Source organism: Schistocerca piceifrons, chromosome 9, assembly GCF_021461385.2.
Source record: "Schistocerca piceifrons isolate TAMUIC-IGC-003096 chromosome 9, iqSchPice1.1, whole genome shotgun sequence".
Classification (NCBI taxonomy): Eukaryota; Metazoa; Arthropoda; class Insecta; order Orthoptera; family Acrididae; genus Schistocerca; species Schistocerca piceifrons.
Window position 1 is genome coordinate 140822210 of NC_060146.1, and position 21312 is coordinate 140843521.

Genomic DNA, 21312 nt, shown 5'->3' on the forward strand with positions numbered 1-21312 from the left:
CAGTCTAGTTACCAATTTCAAAATTTTTTATTTTTTCATGAATTTCTGTGTAGTGCCTCTTCCTTTAGGTTTTCTATGTTGCTGTTTTCTCCTTATTTCCTTTTTATGTCCTTTACACATTTTCTTTATATTACTGTTTATTTCACTATGTGTTTGTTGTGTTTGAGTTTAGTTTGACCTTGTCCTAAATGCCAACTTTCGTGTGACTGTCCCCTTAGATTCAATATTTTTTATTAAGAATTACTGGTATTCCATATATTACTAGTTGATGCGTGGTATTGTGGTGAACTTCAAAGATTGTCTGTAGTTCTTTCACTTATATGATGATTTATTTCGTGCCTTCTGTTTTTTTTTTTTTTACCCCCAAATTCTTTGCAGTATAATTTGTGGCTGTATAATTACTTGTGTGAACTGTGGCTGTATTTTATCATACACTGATCAGCCAGAACATTATGACCATTGACCTACTATTGATATAAACTCATGCAGGCCATAGCAGTGTCACATGGCTATGAATGACTGCTAGTCAAGACACACAAGCAGTGCATGCAATATCAGTGTTGAGTGTGCAGCCCGTGTGTAGAATGGGGAAGATGCATGACCTATTGGACCTATTTGACCAAGGGTAGATTGTAATGACCCGGAGGCTTGGCACGAGCATTTTGGAAATTGCACGACTTGTCAGGTGTTCGAGGACTGTCTTCAATACATGGCGAAACCAAGGTGGAAAACCCCCTGCGGATCCGGGGGTTAGAATAGACCTGAGGTATTCCTGCTTGTCGTACTAGGTGACTAAAAGGAGTATCGCACATTGCGGTCTTCATGTGATGGTCCCCTGTGGGGTTTGACCTCCATTCTTCAAAATTTTCCCGAAGACCAAGCCAATTGGGGAAGGGAGCCTTACAAGGTGCATCATGTCCATCGAGCATTGAGATCTTTAGCCCACTTTCTCGTCGTTGCATTGTAGTCCTGCCCATTCTTCACATTTTGGATGAGGACACCTTCCTGGGTGCATTTTCCACCATGCACTACGCAGTGTCGATTTCTGCTTTGACGATGACCATGGACTTCTTTGCACCTGATATCCAGCATGGTAGCCAGTCTGTTGTGGTGGGGCTACCATGTACCCTGTTGGTTGTAGCCCCCTGACCACACAGGGATCGCTCTTTGCTGATGCCTTCACCATTAACTCCCCACATATGCCAACGGGCAGATGCCTATCCCCCTGATGCATCGGGACTCCCGGCAATGGCCATCCTGCCAGGTGGCCTTTGCTGCGGCTGGGTGGCACCCATGGTGAGGGCCCCTGGTCGGAATGGGTACATCAGGGCAGATGATGTGCGATGAAGTGTAGTCCATCGTCTCTTACTGGTGGTGAAACACCAGCAGTCTCTAAGCAACCATGAGCTCAGTTCAACACACAGAAGTACGACCCCAAATTTTTCCCCTCCCTGGCCATACCATGGGAGGAACTTCAGGCTGAGGATGGCAGCAGATCTTATTCACCCCAGTACCTTGTATGTTCGAGAGCTGATGGGGAATCTTTCATGACAATGAAGCCTCCGTTTTTTGTTGAGCATTTAGAGGACAAGTTCGGGGAGGTGGAGGGCTTGTCCAAAATGAGATGTGGGTCAGTCTTGATCAAAACAGCATCCTCTGCCCTGTCATCGGAGTTACTCGCTTGTGGCAAGCTGGGGGATGTTTCTGTAACCATCATGCCCCATCCCCCCCAGGGGATCCACAACTCTTTTGTGGATACGTGCGTAGCGAGCACGGGACCCCGAGCTAATGTGGCCTTCCTTCCTTTCCGGGCTGCATACCTTCCCTTTCCGCATCCTTCCCCATCCCCCATCTTCGCCACCCCCCCCCCCCCCCCTCACCTCTGGCTCTTTCCTTCCCTTTCTCCCACTCTGGGAGTATGGTTTGTGCCTACGTCCGGAGACGGACACTTGTAAATGAACCGCATTCTTTGCCTTCCTTGCTTGTATGTCTTCATTCTTTCTTTGTCCTTCTCTTTTCCTTACCTCTTCTCTTTACCCTTTTCTCCGCTGCAGCACTTGAGACCTCTCTTCTTTCCTTTCCCTTTCTCTTTCTTCCTCCCTGTGTGTGTCTGAAGGCCGACCCATGCACTTCCATGCGTAGCCGGTGACGGGGTAACGCGTAATTCCCTGCCCTGGGTAGACAGGTAGGACACGTACGTACCCCCTGGTAACGGCCAGGCGCAGGGAGGGGTGATTACCCGAGCTGATACCTTCCGAAAGTGCCGATTGGTCCCTCCCTCCGTCCGTTTGTCGGGAGGTGTGACCTGAGGTGTGAACAATCACCTAAGGCGGGAGTGCCCTCAAAGAGGGCCCCCACAAGGGAGGAGCGCGCCATCAGAGACGCCGGTAATCATGGGGGATTCTTCCGCAATGGTTTCCTCACCTTCCACTATGTCTGCTCACAAACGTAAGTTCACAGAGTCTCAGCCACAGTCAGTTCTTCCATCGTTGCCACAGTTCCTTGTTGTTTCTCGGTCTGACGAAGGTCACGACTTCTCCACGGTCAACCCTTTCATTATTCAGAAAGGTGTCGACGCAATTGCAGGTCCTGTAAAGTCTTGTTCCAGATTACGGAATGGCACCCTGTTGTTAGAAACAGCCAGTGCCCTCCAGGCACAAAAATTGCTGCGTACCTCACTACTACACACCCTCTCTGTCCGGGTGGAACCGCACCGTACTTTAAATTCCTCGCGTGGAGTCGTTTATACTCGCTCCCTCGATGGATTGTCTGATGAATAAATTCAGCACTACCTGTCTGACCAGGGCGTAACAGCTGTTCATAGGGTTATGAAAAGGGTTGACACGAACATCATTCCAACCCGCACTGTCTTCTTGACATTTGACAAAGTTCAACTCCCATCGAAAATCAAAGCAGGCTATGAGATAATTTCCGTTCTCCCTTACGTCCCAAACCCTACGCGTTGCTATCGGTGTCAGCGGTTCAATCACACCAGCCAGTCCTGTTCCAATTGAGCCAAATGTGTTACGTGTGGCAAGGATGCCCATGAGGGTGCTTGTCCACCTCCATCCCCTCATTACATCAACTGTATGGGTGACCATGCTGCTTCATCCAGGAAATTAGAGTAAAGGAAAAGGTGTCGACCTTTGCTGCTCGAAAATTATTCGCCAGTCGACAGCCCACCGTGCCTCAGAAAGGAAAATACAGCACTGTCCTTGCTTCTCCTCGGCCAACAAAGGAGGCGGCCACGCAGACTTGCGACCTCACCTTTAGTGCCACGGTCGTCAGATCAGCCAGCGCAAAGATCGCCCGTTCAACCTCACCACTTTCGCCTGCCCAATCTCTGGCTCACCCTTCGTCGAGTTCTGCTAAATCTCGAGCCCACAAGTCCGACACCAAGACTTCGAAAAAAGAGCATACTCGTGAAGAGTTTTTACGTACGGCAACTTCCCAACCATCGGTTCCTCCTTCCTCTAAACATCATACTTCCAAGAAGGCTACAAAGAAACCCAGTTCCTCTCCTTCTCCGCCAAGGTGTGTCCCATCTACAGCACCACCTGGTGGAAATCGCCCTCGGCCGTCTTGTGTGTCGCCGAGGCGCACTGCTAGCGGCCGATCAACCGGCCGATCGCTGGTGGCAGGAGCTGCTCCTGACCAACCTATGGATCAGGATCTTCTGCCTTCGGCTGAATGCCATTCCATGCTGTCGGTCGCAAGCTCTGAGCAGTCATTGAGTTGACGGCAACCTTGGTCACATTCCTCCATTTTCTGTTCACCCTATGTCCATTATCCACTGGAATATCCGCGGTATTCGAGCCAATCGGGATGAATTGTCGATCCTCTTACGATCCTACTCGCCGGTCATCTTCTGTCTTCAGGAAACAAAGCTGCGTCCCCATGACCGCTTTGTTCTCCCTCATTTTCAGTCCGTCCGATATGATCTCCCCTCTGTTGAAGGCACTCCAGCACATGGAGGACTCATGATTCTTCTCCATGAAACTCTCCATTTAAACACTTCCTTCCAAGCTGTCGCCGTCCGTCTTTCCCTTTCCGGATACGCGTTCTCTCTTTGTACTGTATACATTCCATCGTCCACACCAATGGCACGAGCTGATCTCCTTCATCTTCTTGGTCAGCTTCCACCCCCATATTTGCTGGTTGGGGACTTCAATGCCCACCACCCGCTTTGGGGATCTCCGCATCCTTGTCCACGTGGCTCACTATTGCTAGACGTCTTCCACCAAGCAGATCTAGTTTGCCTCAACACTGGGGTCCCTACATTTTTGTCTGCCTCCACGACAAATTTATCTCCTTTGGACCTTGCGGTCGGTACTGTTCCGCTAGCTCGGCGCTTCGAATGGTTCGCCCTTGATGATACACACTCGAGTGACCACTTTCCATGTGTTCTTAGACTGCAGCCTCAACTGCCCTACATCAGCCCGCGACGCTGGAAGTTTGCCCAAGCCGATTGGACACTTTTTTCGTCTCTAGCGATATTCGATGACCGTCACTTTCCCAGCGTCGACGATGAGGTCACACATATTACCGACTTTATTCTTACAGCTGCGGAACATTCAATACCACGCACCTCCGAATTGCCCCGGCGCCCCCCCAGTTCCTTGGTGGAACGAGGCATGCCGTGATGCAATACGTGAGCGGCGACGTGCTCTCCGCGTTTTCCGCCACCATCCTACTTTGGCCAACTGTATCCACTATAAGCAGTTCAGAGCGCGATGCCGTCATGTCATCCGCGATAGCAAGAAGGCAAGCTGGAAATTCTTTATTAGCTCATTTAACACCTTCACTCCCTCCTCGGAAGTTTGGAGTCGGCTTCGACGGTTCTCAGGCGCGCCTAGTTTCTCCCCGGTCTCTGGGCTCACTGTCGTGCATGACACGTTAGTGGACCCCGTCACAATTTCTAACTCGTTGGGTCAGCACTTTGCTGAGATTTCGAGCTCTTCAAATTACCCGCCAGCGTTTCTCCCGAAGAAACGTGCAACAGAAGTGCGACCTCTTGCTTTCTCCTCTCAAAATCGCGAAAGCTACAATACTGTTTTCTCCTTGTGGGAACTCCAACATGCACCGGATGGTATCCACGTCCAAATGTTGCTGCGTTTATCAACCCATAGTCTGCGTTACCTCCTTCGCCTTTATAATCGAATTTGGACCGACAGTACTTTTCCCAGACGATGGCGGGAAGCTATCGTCGTTCCTGTTCCGAAACCTGGAAAGGACAAACATCTCCCCTCTAGCTATCGCCCCATTTCTCTCACGAGTAGTGTCTGTAAGGTTTTGGAGCGTATGGTGAATTACCGTTTAGCGTGGTGGCTGGAATCCCGCAGTCTTTTAACGCCTGCCCAATGCGGATTCCGAAAGCGTCGTTCTGCAGTTGACCATCTTGTTGCTCTCTCCACTTATATCATGAACAATTTTCTCTGGAAACGCCAAACAGTAGCAATATTTTTTGATCTGGAGAGAGCATACGATACCTGTTGGAGGACAGGCATCCTCCGCACACTGTTCTCTTGGGGCTTTCGAGGTTGGCTGCCCCTTTTTCTTCGCGAATTTATGGCAGAGCGCACATTTAGGGTGCAGGTGAACACTACTCTCTCCTGTACTTTCTCCCAAGAAAACGGGGTACCCCAGGGCTCCGTGCTGAGTGTTGTACTGTTTGCCATCGCCATTAATCCAATTATGGATTGTCTCCTTCCTGATGTCTCGGGCTCCCTCTTTGTGGACGATTTTGCAATCTACTACAGCTCTCAACGGACCAGCCTTCTTGAAAGACGTCTTCAAGGATGTCTCGATCGCCTCCACTCTTGGAGCATCGAAACCGGCTTCCGTTTCTCACCCAGTAAGACCGTTTGTGTTAATTTTTGGCGACGTAAGGAGTTTCTTCCGCCCTCCTTACATCTAGGTCCTGTCAACCTTCCGTTTTCCGACGTCGCTAAATTCTTGGGTCTTATGTTTGACAGAAAACTGTGCTGGTCCTCCCACGTTTCCTATCTTTCGGCTCGCTGTCTGCGTTCCCTTAACACCCTCCGTGTCCTGAATGGTACCTCCTGGGGAGCGGACCGAGTGGTCCTTCTCCGCCTCTATCGCGCCTTAGTGCGCTCGAAATTGGATTATGGAAGCATAGTCTACTCCTCTGCTCGGCCGTCTATTCTTCGGCGTCTCGACTCTATCCACCACCGTGGATTACGTTTAGTGTCTGGAGCTTTTTACACCAGCCCTGTGGAAAGCCTTTATGCTGAGACTGCTGAACCTCCGCTGTCCAATCGGCGAGCAGTCCTTCTGAGTCATTATGCTAGCCATCTGTCTTCCATGCCTGCTAATCCAGCCCATGACCTTTTTTTCGATGCCTCCTTTGATGTCGGGTATGCAGGCCGCCCCTCCTCCCTACTACAACCGGGAGTCCGCTTCCGTCAACTGCTCCAATTTCTTTCCTTCCACTTTCCTAAAACCTTCTTGACAACTTGGGGTACAGCACCGCCTTGGCTCCGTCCCCGGATCTGCCTGCTCCGTGACCTTTGTCGATTTCTCAAGGACTGTACCCCTTCACTTGTTTATCGTCGGGCATTTGCTGCTCGAAGTGCACAAATGACGGATGCCACATTTATTTACACTGACGGCTCGAAAACATCGTTAGGTGTAGGGAGTGCCTATATTGTTGGCGACACCCCAAATCACTTTCGGCTTCCCGACCAGTGTTCGGTTTATACTGCGGAGCTTTACGCTGTTCTCCAGGCTGTCCACTACATCCGCCGCCATCAGCGGATACAGTACGTTATCTGCTCAGATTCTCTCAGCTCTCTCCTCAGTCTCCAAGCTCTTTATCCTGTGCACCCTCTGGTCCACCGGATTCAGGACTGTCTGCACTTGCTCCACCTGGGGGGCGTCTCGGTGGCGTTCCTCTGGCTCCCGGGACACGTTGGTATCTGTGGAAATGAGGCGGCCGATATTGCAGCCAAGGCTGCAGTCTCTCTTCCTCGGCCAGCTATTCAATCGATTCCCTTCGCCGATCTACGGAGCGTTCTATGTCGACGTGTTGTTCATTTATGGCACACGCATTGGTCGACACTTCCCCATAATAAATTGCGGGACATGAAAGCTCTTCCTTGTGCTTGGACCTCTTCCTCCCGAACGCGTCGTCGGGAGGAGGTAATTTTAACTAGACTCCGGATAGGGCACTGTCTTTTTTAGCCATCGACATCTTTTAAGCGGCGATCCTCCCCAACTCTGTCCCCACTGCTCTCAGCTGTGGACGGTAAGACACCTTTTAATTGAGTGCCCCTATTTTAATCCGTTACGCTCCCGTCTACAGCTATCGCCTGATATATCGTTGATTTTAGCAGATGACACGCGCCCAGCCAATCGCGTTCTCAAGTTTATTAGTGCCAGTGAAATGACGTCAGTCATTTGAAGCTTGCTCTTTTTTTTTTTTTTTTTTTTTTTTGGGGGGGGGGGGGGCAGGGCAACCAACCCCTTTCTGTAGTGGATTTTTAAGCCTTCCTTCTGCTTTTAGTTTCTCCAATTTTATGACTTTCGTTCCCATTGCTGCTGGTTTTCAATTTCGGTTTTTTACTGTTTAAGTCACGGACCGGGCGCTAATGACCATGGAGGTTTTGCGCCCTAAAAAAAAACATGCACCATAAGAGCTTAAATATGGTCCAGGCTGTCATATTTCACAGAGACCTTCTTTTGCAGTCCAACGATGAGCTGCACATCAATTTAGAGCGGTGAGGTGTATATTTCGTCTGGTGTGTCCACTGGGCTCTGAAGGATAATCAGGTTGCCACCGGTGCCTTCATCTTGGCCTTTGAGGGAGATACATTACCCGAGAAGGTCAAGGTGATGGTCTACTGGTGTGGTGTAAAGCCCTATATCCCTCCCCCCATGCGGTGCTTTAAGTGCTGGAAGGTCAGCCATATGTCTTCCCGCTGTACTTCCAGCGTCTCGTGCCGAGATTGTGGATGCCCATCACACCCCAATACTCCATGTGCCCCACCTCCCATCTGTGTCAGTTGCAGAGAGCACCATTCGCCTTGCTCGCCTGGCTGCAGGATTCTCCAGAAAGAAAGGAAAATCATGGAGTACAAGACCCTAGACCGACTGTCCTACACTGAGGCTAAGAGAAAATTTGAACGCCTGTATCCTGTGCGTATGACATCGTCTTACACAGCCACTACAACAGTTTTGGCATCATCAGCTCCGCCAACCCGGGTCACCTCCCAGAGCCGGAAGATTACACCTGCCCCCTTGATGGTGGGGGCATTTCCCTCCCTGTTGCTCCTGCACCACTTACTTCACCCCCCACCCCCCCAACCATCAGGGACGTCCGTCCCCACTTCTAAGCTGGAGAAGTGTAAGTCTTCTTCAGCTTCTCTTGCTAGGAAGGGGATCCCTTGGGTCACTCCCTTCCCAGGTTTCTTCTAGTGGGAAAGATGACACCGGCCCAAAAGCAGCTGGTCGTAAGGCTTCATGGTCATCCTCAGTCCCGGAGATTGGGCCAATGAAGTCCTCCTAGCCAGGGAAACCCGAGGAGCAGTGAGAGAAATCCAAAAAGAAAACCCCTAAGACCAGGGAAATTGCGGTGGCACCCACACCACCGCTACCTACAAGCTCTGCGGCTGAAGATGGGGTGAAGATTTTGGTGTCCACTGAGGACCTAGATCTCGCCAGACCCTCAGAGACAATGGACATAGACTGCTCAGGCAATAAATCAGTAGCAGCAGGTGACTCTGAGGCGTAAACTGCCTCATTGAATGTTCCATGCCTTCCCAGTCTCATGAGGTCATCCTTCCGTGGAATTGCGGTGGTTTTTTCCACCACCTGGCTGAGCTACGGCAACTGTTAAGCTTTACACCTACTATCTGCATTGCCCTCCAGGAAACCTGGTTCCCAGCAATGCGGACCCCTGCCCTCCGCGGCTATAAGGGATGTTACAGGAACTGTAGCGACTGTAATTGAGTGTCAGATGGAGTTTGCATTTGTGTCCTAAACTTGGCCTGTAGTGAACATGTGCCTATTCAAACCCCTCTTGACTCTGTGGCTGGCAGAATAAGGGCGACGCAGGAAATAGCTGTCTGCAATGTATATCTTCCTCCAGATGGTGCAGTACCCCTGAATGTATTAGCTGCACTGATTGATCAACTCCCTAAACCTTTCCTACTTCTCGGAGATTTTAATGCCCATAACCCCTTGTGGGGTGGTACCATGCTTACTGGCAGAGGCGGAGATGTCGAAACTTTACTGACGCAATTCGACCTCTGCCTCTTAAATACTGGAGCCACCACACATTTCAGTGTGGCTCATGGTAGTTACTCAGCCATTGATTTATCAAATTGCAGCCCAGGGCTTCTCCCATCTATTCACTGGAGAGCACATGATGACCTGTGTGGTAGTGACCACTTCCCCATCTTTCTGTCACTGCCCCAATGTCAAGCATGCGGATGCCTGCCCAGATGGGCTTTGAACAAGGCGAACTTTCACCTCTGCTGTCACCACTGAATCTCCTCCCACATGGGAACATCGATGTGATGGTTGAGCAGGTGACTAGCACAATTGTTTCTGCAGCAGAAAACGCGATTCCTCACCCTTTAGGCTGCCCAAGGTGTAAGGCAGTCCCTTGGTGGTCGCCGGAAGTCGCTGAAGCAATTAAGGAGCATTGGCAACCTCTACAGTGGCATAAGTGGCACCCTTCCCTGAAGCACCCCATAGCTTTTAAACATCTCCGTGCCTGTGTTCGCTACCTTATCCAAACAATGGAAGGAGGAGTGTTGGGAGAGATACGTCTCCACCATTGGGTGCCACATGTCACCTTCCCAAGTCTGGACGTAGATCAGAAGTCTTTTTGGGTACCAGACCACAACAGGTGTCCCCAGTGTTACCATAGATGGTGAGTTATGTACCGACGCAAGTGCGATTGTCGAGCACTTTGCTCGAGCCTCTGCGTCGAAGAATTACCCCCAGCCTTTCGCACACTCAAGCGGCGGCTGGAAGGGAATGTCCTCTCATTCACTATAAGCTGCACTGAACCCTATAGTGCCCAATTTACAGGGCATGAGCTACTCAGTGACCTTGCACATTGCCCCGACACAGCTCCTGGTCCTGATTGCATCCACAGCCAGATGATTAAACATCTCTCATCTGACTACAAGCAATATCTTCTCATCATCTTCAACTGGCCCTGGTGCTATGGCGTCTTTCCGTCACAATGTCGGGAGAGCACCATCATTCCGGTGCTCAAACCCGGTAAAAACTCACTTGATGTGGATAGCTATCGGCCTATCAGCCTCACCAAAGTTCTTTGTAAGCTGTTGGAACGTATGGTATGTCGGTGGTTGGGTTGGGTCCTGGAGTCACGTGACTTGCTTGCCCAATGTCAGGGTGGCTTTTGCCAGGGTCACTCTACCACTGATAATCTTGTGTCCCTCGAGTCATCTGAACAGCCTTTTCCAGATGGCAGCGCCTGATTGCCGTCTTTTTGACTTACATAAAGCATACAACACGACTTGGTGACATAATCTCCTTGCCACATTGAGTCGGGTCTCCGGGGACCACTCCCAATATTTATCCAAAACTTCCTGTCTCTCCGTACTTTCCATGTCCATGTTGGGGACTCCCATAGTTCCATCCATATTCAGGAGAATGGAGTTCCGCAGGGCTCTGTATTGAGTGTATGTTTAATCATTTTTAGTGGCCATTAATGGTCTAGCACCAGCTGTCGGGACATCCGTCTCACCTTCTGTGTATGCAGATGACTTCTGAATTTCGTACTGCTGCTCCAGTACTGTTGTTGCCAAGCGGTGCCTCCAGGGAGCCATCCACAAGGTGCAGTCATGGGCTCTAGCCCACGGTTTCCAGTTTTCAGGCACAGTCGTGTGTCGTGCACTTCTGTCAGTGTCGTACCGTTCATCTGGAACTGCACTTTACCTTAATGACGCTCCATTCACTGTAGTGGAGACATCAATTCCTAGCACTGGTTTTTGACGCTTGATTGACTTGGCTCCCTCATCTTCATCAGCTTAAGCAGAAATGCTGGCAGCACCTCAATGCCCTCTGTTGCCTGAGCAACACCAGTTGGGGGTGCAGATCGCTCTATGTTGCTGCAGCTCTACAGAGCCCTTGTCCAATCCCGAATTGACTTATGGTGGCTTATGGTTCGTCAGCACCTTCAGCATTTCATTTACTCGACCCTGTGCACCACTATGGGGTTCGATTAGCGACAGGAGCTTTTAGGACGAGTCCGGTGACCTGTGTCCTGGTGGAGGCTGGTGCCCCTCCACTGCAGATCAGACGTGCCAACTGCTCACCAGTTACGCAGCACACATTCATAGTTCCCCTGAGCATCCGAATTACCGTCTCCTTTTTCTGCCCTTTGCAGTACATCTCCCGCATCGGTGGTCCAGATCAGGGCTAACAATTGCAGTTCGCGTGCGGTCCCTTCTCTCCGAACTGGAGTCCTTCCCTTTACCACCTCTACTTGCAGTCTCTTCACATATGCCTCCATGGTGTACACCTCGGCCGCAGCTTCGTCTGGACCTTTTGCATGGCCCTAAGGACTCCTTTAACCCCGCTGCTCTCCACTGTCACTTCCTCTCGATTTTTGACGTGTTCCGGGGCTCTGAAGTGGTTTACACTGATGGCTCAATGGCTGAGGGTCATGTAGGCTTCGCATATGTTCATGGAGGACATACTGAGCAGCACTCCTTGCCAGTTGGCTGCAGTGTTTTCACTGCAGAGTTGGCAGCCATATCTTGTACTCTTGAGTACATCTGCTCATGCTCTGGCGAGTCATTTCTCCTGTGTACTGACTCATTGAGCAGCCTACAAGCTATCAACCAGTGCTACCCTCTCCACCCTCTGGTAGCTTCCATTCAGGAGTTCATCTATGCCCTGGAACAGTCCCGCCGTTCCATGTTGTTTGTGTGGACCCCAGGACATGTTGGAATCCCTTGCAATGAATTTGCCAACAGGCTGGCCAAACAGGCAATGCGGAAACCGCTTCTGGAGATAGGCATCTCAGTGGCGCTGTGACTTCCAAATGACAGTCGTCCACCTCTTGCTGGATTGCCCACTTTTAGCCACTCTGCAGCAGGCTTTCAGCTTTCCCAGCACCCTGCCTTCGGTGTTGGGTGACAATGCCTCCACAGCAGCTTTAGTTTTACATTTTACCTGTGAGAGTGGGGTCTTATACTTCTATGTAGGTTTTAGTGCATGTCCTTTGTCCCTCTGTGTCCTCCACCCTAGTGCTTTTAGGGTGGAAGTTTTAATGTGTTGCAGAGTGGCGGGCTTTCCCTTCTTATTCTCGTGGTTGGCCAGCCACTGTAATCTCCTATCATGTTTTACTCTCTTCTGTTTCTGTTGTCTTCTTGTCCTCTTTTGTTCCTTTCAGTGTTTGTTGCCTTCTCTTTATTCTTGTGGCTTTTCCTTTCTTTCCGTTTTGTGTTATATGTTTCGTCCATTTTATTCTCACACTTGTGGCATTGTTTTATTGGGAACAAGGGTCCGATGACCTCGTAGTTTGATCTCTTCTCCCGCCTTTAAACAAACCAACCAACCGACCAAGGTGAAACCACATCTGACAATCGTGGGATTGGGGGCCACAGCGCATTACAGCTTTAGCATATTGTAGTCTGGGCAGACTGGTAAAACTGGGCAGGTGCTGAACTTTAATGCTGTACAGAGTAGAAGTGTATCTGAACACACAGTGCACTGAACATTTCTAATGATGGGCCTCCACAGCCAACGACCAATACATATGCCAGTGTTAACACCACCACTATGATAACTATGACTGAAATGGGAATGTGACCATTGACATTGGACAGTAATGCAGTGGCAGTGCGTTGCATGCTCTGATGAATCCTGATATCTTTTTTGTTGTGCCGATGGCAGGGCACAAATCTCTTGTCTTCCAGTAAAACAGCTCTTTGACACCTGTACTGCAGGATGGAGACAAGCTGGCAGCGGCTTCATTATGCTCTGGGGAACATTCACACGGGCATCCAGGGGTCCAATAGAGGATGTGCAAGCCACCATGATGGCCAAGGAGTATCGTACACTGGTTGCAGACCATGGTCACACCTCATGTTTCTTGATGGCACTGGTAGTTTTCAGCAAGATAAAACACACCATGTCACAAGGCTGGGAGTGTGATGGAATCATTCAAGGAACACATTGGTGAGTTCCAGTTGATGTGCCCCCCCCCCCCCCCCCCACACTTGCCAGATCTGAATCCAGTCAAACACATCTGGGATGTCACGGAACAGGAGGTGTGTGTGCGTGTGCGTGATGCTAGTTCCCTCCAGTGACCTACCAAGGCCTCATTGCGTCTGGACCACAATGGGTTGCTGCTGTTACCCATGCCAAAGGTGGACATACTGGCTATTAGAGAGGTGGTCGTAATGTTCTGACTGATTGGTGTATGTATTTGTATTACCTCTTTTTTTCTGTGATAAATTTGTTTGCATATGAATAATCCTTGTTCAACCCTTGTTGCCTTTAGGTATCTCCTCTATATAGTGTCTTTGGCTTAGGTATAGAGTAATCGGTTGAAACTGACATGTGGAATTGGGTTCAAGAATTTGTATCCAGATTTTCAAACAAGGAGCTGTGAATTGTCTCTACCCCACACAATATATTTTAAAGAAAATATTTGGATAAAAATCCTTTTTGATGAACATTTGGCTTTGCACACAAGGGAATTTTGGAGAAGTTCAGGTTCATTGTTTAGATTATGTGTGTGTTTAAACTGAACAGAAGTATGTCTTGTATAATTATTTAATAAATTCACATAAATAAGCATTGACTGCCTAAAATAGAACTGTGTATTTGAGGTTAATCACAGCAAATGCGCATTTTTTGTATCTGAAGCACCGTTAATTGATAGTCTCTGTTTAAAAACATTACCGATCAGAAAGCTTTGACACTATCTTCTCTTTAAAGTTGTGCACTGTTCTGAAACGCTGAATATATCATCGACTGCTACTGTGAAATTAGAGATAATATAACACTTAATGTTAGTGTTGGACCAGTTACATTAACAGTGTGTCAAGTGACAGTGCCCCTGGGCAGAAAGGAAGGCAAAAACTTTTTTTTTTTTTTTTTTTTTTGTCAGTGGATGACTAGATTACGTTACAAAATGTAGAAAAGACGAATTTTGTTGTGCATAACCGTAATGATCTGATTTCATTAATGCTAAAGGCCTGAAAAAATCTTGCTAATGCATAATTAATGTAAATGTAGTAAAAAGACACAGTAGCTCAAATTGAAATGCCATTCAAGGTTATTTTGCTATAACCTGAATGAAATAGAAAATACCAACTGTGTTCTTCGTTGCAGGAGGAGGCATCCAGTTAAGGTATCATTATTGGTGCCATTAACTTAAACCTTTAAGTAAGCATACAGTGACTTTTTTGCTGGAATAAAATACAGAATACAGTGATTTAATGTCTATGCTTTATTTCATTCCTCCCATTCACCATAACTCTTACAGATGTTTGCTAAATAATGAGAGAGATGGATAGTGACTGTGATAGGGAGCTGCAGCACAGATTTTAGGTGACCCAATGGCTTTGTAATTTAGAATCATAATAGACCAAATTCATCACCTTGGAAAACATTACAAATTATTGTTTTATTTATTTGAAGATGGAGCAGAACCATGTGCTTTTTTGTTCTTACAGTGAATAATGCATGCGCTAAGTACACCATGTATGTGCTGTGGTACTTTATTTATATCTAATTAACAAAGGTAATATTGTACTCATTGTACTTTACTCCTTGATATCTGCATTTTTATTTATTTACTTACTTTTTAATGGCAAATGACCCTATTTAGCTGTGAAGCCCTCAACAGCACTACAAAAATTTCTATTTCTAACTTAAGCACTTTGCATATAGTAATGAGAAATATTCATACAGCACTAGAAGATCACATTCAAACTCAACCAATGTTAAATGCAGCTGTAATATAAAATGTTAATATTTTCAAATTTTCATTGAACTGCAACTAGTTAAGCCAGAACTCCCACTTGTTGACAGTTTGTGATTTCCCCCCCCCCCCCCCCCCCCCCCCCCCCCCCCCCCCGTGTGAACATTTCACATACATACTGACATGCTCTCTGAGCTCATAAGTCTGACTTTGCGTCACTCAGTAACATTGCTGTATGAGTTGACAGGAAGTATATCTAATGGAAGATCCCATGTTTATGGTATCCCCCTCCCCCCCCCCCCCCCCCCCCCCCATTTATTATCAAATTAACAAAATTGTGTTGTTTATGCTGAAGACTAGCGTAGATATTTGTAATCTTGCATTAAAAGTTACTTTTAAACGTAAGAGCTGTGAGACATTGCTTTTCTGACATTTTATTTTAAGCAAAAACTTTGAAACAACCAATTTTGAGAACATTAATTATCTACGTTTTGTGTTGAGCAACGGCAGATATACAGAGCAATAACGCACTGTCATTTTTTGGTCAGGGTGGCATGGCAGCAAGTCCTGCCCTCTTGGCTCCAAAGCATAGTACAGCGCAGGTCCCTAGTACATCTCCCTTTATTCTTACCTCCGTGGGCGATGAACTCTAGTGTGGGATGTTTCTGTTTCTCCACTGTTTGTGAGAGATTTTAGTGAAGCGTTGGACTTCATGCTTTATATTACTCTGTGTTGTGGGAGCTTTTGTCGTCTTGTACTTCATTTACTCTTATGGGTAAAATGAAATTTCCAGTACCAGGTTTTCGATCTGTGTGGGGGTTCCTGGTATTGCTTTGTTTCTTTGAGCTATATAGGGCAAGCTAAATGTATGTTACCAGTGGTGCATATTCTTGTGTTTTTTTTGGTTGGGTTGATTGTTGACGATTTTGTGTACATCATTTTTGAGTGAACATTTGTTTGTAATGATGTCATGATTGTCGTTACAGGTATTTAGTTTGTTCCTGCTTAAAATCGCCTAATTTCTGCAGTTGCCCCATTAGTTTAACTTTATTTCTTGAGTCAAATATTTCACATATTACTGATGTTTGTTCATGGGAGTAATGAGTGAGGTTTGGTCACCATATTGCATATACTTGAATTAGCGATGTCCACCATCTTGATGACGGAATGGGTCAAAGGCGATGGGTGGTATCCAAACTTTTAGTGATCTCTTTTGAAGTTACCATTTTCAGTTTGTGAATGTAATTTGGAGGGGAAGTTCATTTACATTTATGTTACTCTATTTTTTAAGGTCCTCCTACACAGAAATGTTATACAGCGTGTCCAAGAGGAATGGTCAGTGTTCTGGGATATGACAGGAATGACCATTTGAAGCAAAAAAAGTCCAGTAGACGTAGGCTCTAGACGTTTTTGCTTTGAATGAGCATTCCTGTCATATACTTGAATACTGATGATTCCCCCTAGGACACCCTGTATTTATAGAAAGAGTATGTATGACTTCTGAATTGTAATGTAGGAGTTTGTTTTAATTAAAAGTTTTCAGCAAATTGTAACTATAAAGTTTTGATGTTCTTCAATGTCTTATTTTATTATTTGACTGCTTTCTGTCAGGGTAACAGACATTATTTTTGTTGCTGCATATGTTAATGCAGACTAGATATTTAACTATAAATCATTCATTTTTTTTTAAGATTTCATAAATTTGTATCAGTCTCTTGCATGAAAGTTTCACACTTGCATGCATTTGTGGAAGTACTGGCAGGTTAGATCCTAGTGAAAAGAATGTCAAGATACACAAGTGACTTTAAACAGTGGCAGCTTAGGACCTTAACAGTACAGTCACTTCCTTGACCTTTCCTTCACCTAGTTAAATGGAGCTTCTTCCATAAGTAGTTATTTCCTCCCCCCCCATGTGTTAGTCACATGTAACATCTTGTTGTGAAGGAATAGGATATAAATACATACATACAAACCAACCCAATTAAAGGTTTGTAAATATTGCAAATATTTGACTTCTTCTGAAAGAATGAGAACAATTAAAAATAAGCAGTAGCTTCAGTGAAAGTGCACTGATGGTTAGCTGTATTTTATGTTGTTTGTTGTTGATGATGAGGGGTCATAATTTCCTTCGCTTCATAAGTTTGTTTCACTTGTACCAACGTAATCTGTGCTGTTGGGTTACAACCTAAGCGCAATGTCAGAAATCATGATCTGCTTGGAAGAAAACAACCAGATTTTTTCTATAACCATAATTATAATATTGAGTGATTCTTGATGACTGCTGTACGTTATCACCTGATTGGTTATGACCAATGATAAGATTGCCAACAGCAAGATGCAGTGAAAATTTTCTGGCATTGTAAGTGCATTGTAGCCGTAGCTTATAACACACACACACATTTCAGTTGCATCATTTTCAGTAATTGTTCGTTTTTATTTTCTTCAGAAAACGAGGAAGAGGCCGCCGCCGCCACCACCACCACCACCACCACCACCACCACCACCACCACCATCACCACCACAAAGGCAGGAGGCTACAAAGGTACTGTTGATCTACCTACTATCAATGGAACTCATTTTAAAGTATCTTCTCTTGTTGCTGACAACCCCTCAGTTTTTGAGTGAAAAAATTGAAGTGTCAGTAGCGAAAATCCTCAAATGCAATATGAATTTTCTGTTAACAAAAAATGAAGAATTAAAGGAAAAAATAAGTTGTTTAGCATTCAGATGCCAAAGAAAGGATGTTACATCTCTGAGCACAATAGTTGATGAGCTTAGGAAAAAACGTATTAATGGTTTGGTCTACTTGAAAGTACTTGCAGAATGCACAAGGAGTTGTTGCAGTGGCAAACTAGGAAAGGTAATTCTCTGAATGAGTCTAGAACGTACAAACTAGAGCTACATTCATTTGCTCTCACTTTAGATTTTTGCTCACCAAGAGCGTATAGGTATGTTGAACGCTACTTTAATGCGGGCCTGCCGCATCCTAGAACATTAACAAAGTGGTACCAATGGGGCACATGGATTTACCTCAGAGGCTTTTAACGTAAAAAGAGCAAAAGCTTTCCATTAGCAATGAAGTAATGTCATTCTTTGCAGCCTATTGGTTAATGAGATTGCAAAGGGAACACACAGAGTCCAGTGCTACTGAATATTTGGTTGGTGTTGATATGGGGGTTGCCTATTGCCGTGTATAATTTACCTGTAACAAAAGAGGCATTTGTAGTCAAACTAATGCTAGTTGCTATTAATGGCTCTCGGAGACTTCCAGCAGGATACTTTATGGTTTGTGGGACAACAGGGGAGCAGAAAGATAGCCTAGTTGAACAGTGCATCAGTCTTGCCAGTGCCGTGGCATTCAGGTAGTTTTGCTATCTTGTGATGGTTGTGTCAAACACTTGCTAAGGACTGCACTTTTTGATGAAGGTATCGGATATGAAGTGACATTTCTGCTACAGCTCCCATTCATGTTGATGCTTGTTACACTGCTTTAGGCATAAACAAACATTTCTTGGATGAGCAGGGTGATGATATTTCATGGTATCTCTTTGAATTACTTCATAAGGTACAGGTGAATGAAAGTCTTCATATAAGCAACAGAACTATAAGCAGCCACATTAATTTTCTCAGTAATAAAATGAAAGTGAGGTTAGCAACCCACCTGCTCAGCAGCCCCATAGCAGATGCCATACAAGATTTCTCTGGCATGAAAGTACATGGCTTTGACAATGCATCTGCAACAGTCAAATTTAGTATCATATTCAACCATCTTTTTGATTTGCAGAATTCCAGGTGCCTTATTCAGAATCAGAGGAAGCAGCTTTTGACAGTTAACTTTACAATTGTTGATGTGGTTTTGTCTGATGTGCAGAAATGGACCTACAGGGTGAACTTAATCAGTTAGTTTCAAAACACTAAAAAAAAATGAACCATTGCTCGGAATGACATCCAATTTGAATGGAATATTTTTGAAGAGTGGGGAAACATTATAGAAACAAAATTTAATGAAGATTTTGTTTCTAGATGGTGCTGTAAGGGACCGAATATGCAAAATGAAAGATGCGGGGTACACAGTTGTTCCTCACTTTGTGTCCAAGATGAGCAGTATGACTGTCTCGATGAAGGATTGTGCACTGCTGGTAAAGCTTTTTTACAAGAATGGTGACTGCGTGCCAGTAGCTGTGCAGAAGTTCTGGACACATTGTTGTGGAGAATGCTGTTCTCGACTTCAACTAGGGGCAGACAACCAAGTACAGCATATTGAACATCTGTTGCACTAGTCTCATGAAATGCAAAACTGATTTCATTGCTGCTTTTTATGTGGAATTTGGCCTCAGGAGACTTAAAGACAGATTTTTGCCATCTGATTTGTATGACCTTGCTGTGGCGGTTGGGCTTACCTAACTAACAGTGCCAAAAATGTTGAATGCCAAAACTTGTGCAGTGTGCAGTCATGCACATTGCACAGTATGGGTGATTTAATGTGCAGCTCATACCGTAGGTGTTGTATTGAGATTCTTCTGTCATTTGTAGCTGAACCCATTTGCATTATGACACAGTGCCATAAAGTGGGAAAAGTTTTTTTGAAGGTATTCGCCCCCACAAGACAATATTCCATTCAAATTTGATGTCATTCGGAGCAGTGGTTCTTTTTTTACAGTGTTTGGAAACTGGAACTTTAATTATAACCACCTTGTCCATCAAAGTACTTAGGTCTCCAGTACCTCATGGCACAAGTTATGGACAGGAAGACAGGATTTGTCAGTTTTCTTATGTTTATTTCTAATGTCTTGCATCTCTATGCAAGGCTGGTTGAGCCTCAGTCTTCCGCACCCATAATAAAATTCCTTCCCACTTAAAAGTGCTCCCAGAACCATTTAGAAATGTTTTTCAGTGCCATTTGTCTCATCAGTTTGTCTGCCTACAAGTGAGTATTAGTGCACGATGAGATTCGTTAGTATAAGAAAGGCAACTGTGTAGCATTGGGAGTAATCTCTATTCTGACTTAAGATGGTCAGAGCATTGAAGAAGACATCAGTCTCACCTCAGATCATTCACAGTTAGTAGATGCGGAAAGCCATTTGGTGCCTCATGATCATGACTTTATTGAAGGTGGTGTGCCTCTCTCTAAGTGGCAAGCCATATTGTTGTTTATGTTGAACGATTTGTCATTTGCCAATTAGAAAGTACATAGCATTGTGAACTATGTTTCAGTTTTGTGAGGGGATATCAATAACACTGTTTATTTTCTCATACCCAGGAAGAGCAGAGGTCGTTTAGTTTAACCATCAAATAAACATAAACATTAGGCTATGCCACATGTCATTCTGTTGCCACAACCTCTGTTTGACATTAACATTCATTGGTTTCACTAGCTTGAAGCCAAATTATCACCTTTCTGCCTAATCTAGAACTCGGGCTGTGCTACAGAACAGTCTTGTCAGCACGACCAAGATTTCAGTCGAGTCAAGTACCATGCTCAAGCTGCAGCCTGCTTGTTTATTAATATTTCATCCAGAATTTTCCAGTTTTTATGTGTATGACTTTGCTGTGTACAGTACAGCTGTATGTTGAAATATAAATTGAGGCACTAGAGTTAATATTGAAAGTAATGATCATCAGCCACAAATAGCATGAGGGAGATCATTGTATTATGATTTGTGTTGCTTCTAACTGCTGGTAATACTACCGTATTTACTCAAATCTAAGCCGCACTCGGATCTAAGGCACACATGAAATTTGAGACTCGAAATTGAAGGGGGAGAAAAGTTTTAGGCCGCACCTCCAAATCGAAACAAAGTTGATCCATTGCAATGTGACACACAATTTAGGTCAAATGAATGACGATACAGCTACAGTAGTTTGGTTCGAGTCGTAAGCTTAGCACTTAAGCTTTACCAGGTAGCCATTGCTATGCGTCAGGTGCTCCGTCCGTATTTATACGGATACCCTTCCTTTTTCACGTGCTTCGTCTGGTTTGAATCGATTGCTTATTTTGCTTTGATCTGATAAGTGCCGTTTTCTTCGTTATAGGTGTTTACATCAGTCACTCTAAGCTGAAAATGCATTACTATTCTGTGTCATGCATTGTTTGTCGCATTCTGATAGTGCGTGTTTACAGCCTGTCGCTGCTCGCGGCATAGCTTGCTTTTGTGTGCGCTACCGCCGCTTACAATTAAAAAAAAAAAAAGAAAGGAATCATCTCATTAGCGAAACAATGGCAAGAGACTGCTATTCGTTGTTACTTACACTGCTGCTTTCTTTGATAATGATCAACAAGAACCAAATAATAGACTGCGTATGATAGGACATGTTCTGAACGAGAGTTTGGCGAAAATTTTTCTCCGTTTGACAATATTTGCGGCCGCTTCTTT

At 45.7% G+C, this 21312-nt stretch overlaps 1 protein-coding gene across 1 annotated transcript in view; it reads left to right on the top strand.

Annotated features, from left to right (window-relative positions):
- Nucleotides 1–16676: 16676 nt before the first annotated feature.
- LOC124716765 overlaps nucleotides 16677–21312 on the top strand; it is a 30858-nt gene continuing 26222 nt past the window's right edge. The window contains exons 1-2 of the mRNA XM_047243311.1: nucleotides 16677–16700; nucleotides 17385–17480. Of these exons, the coding sequence (XP_047099267.1) occupies nucleotides 16677–16700; nucleotides 17385–17480 (120 nt within the window). The remainder of the gene's footprint in view (nucleotides 16701–17384; nucleotides 17481–21312) is intronic.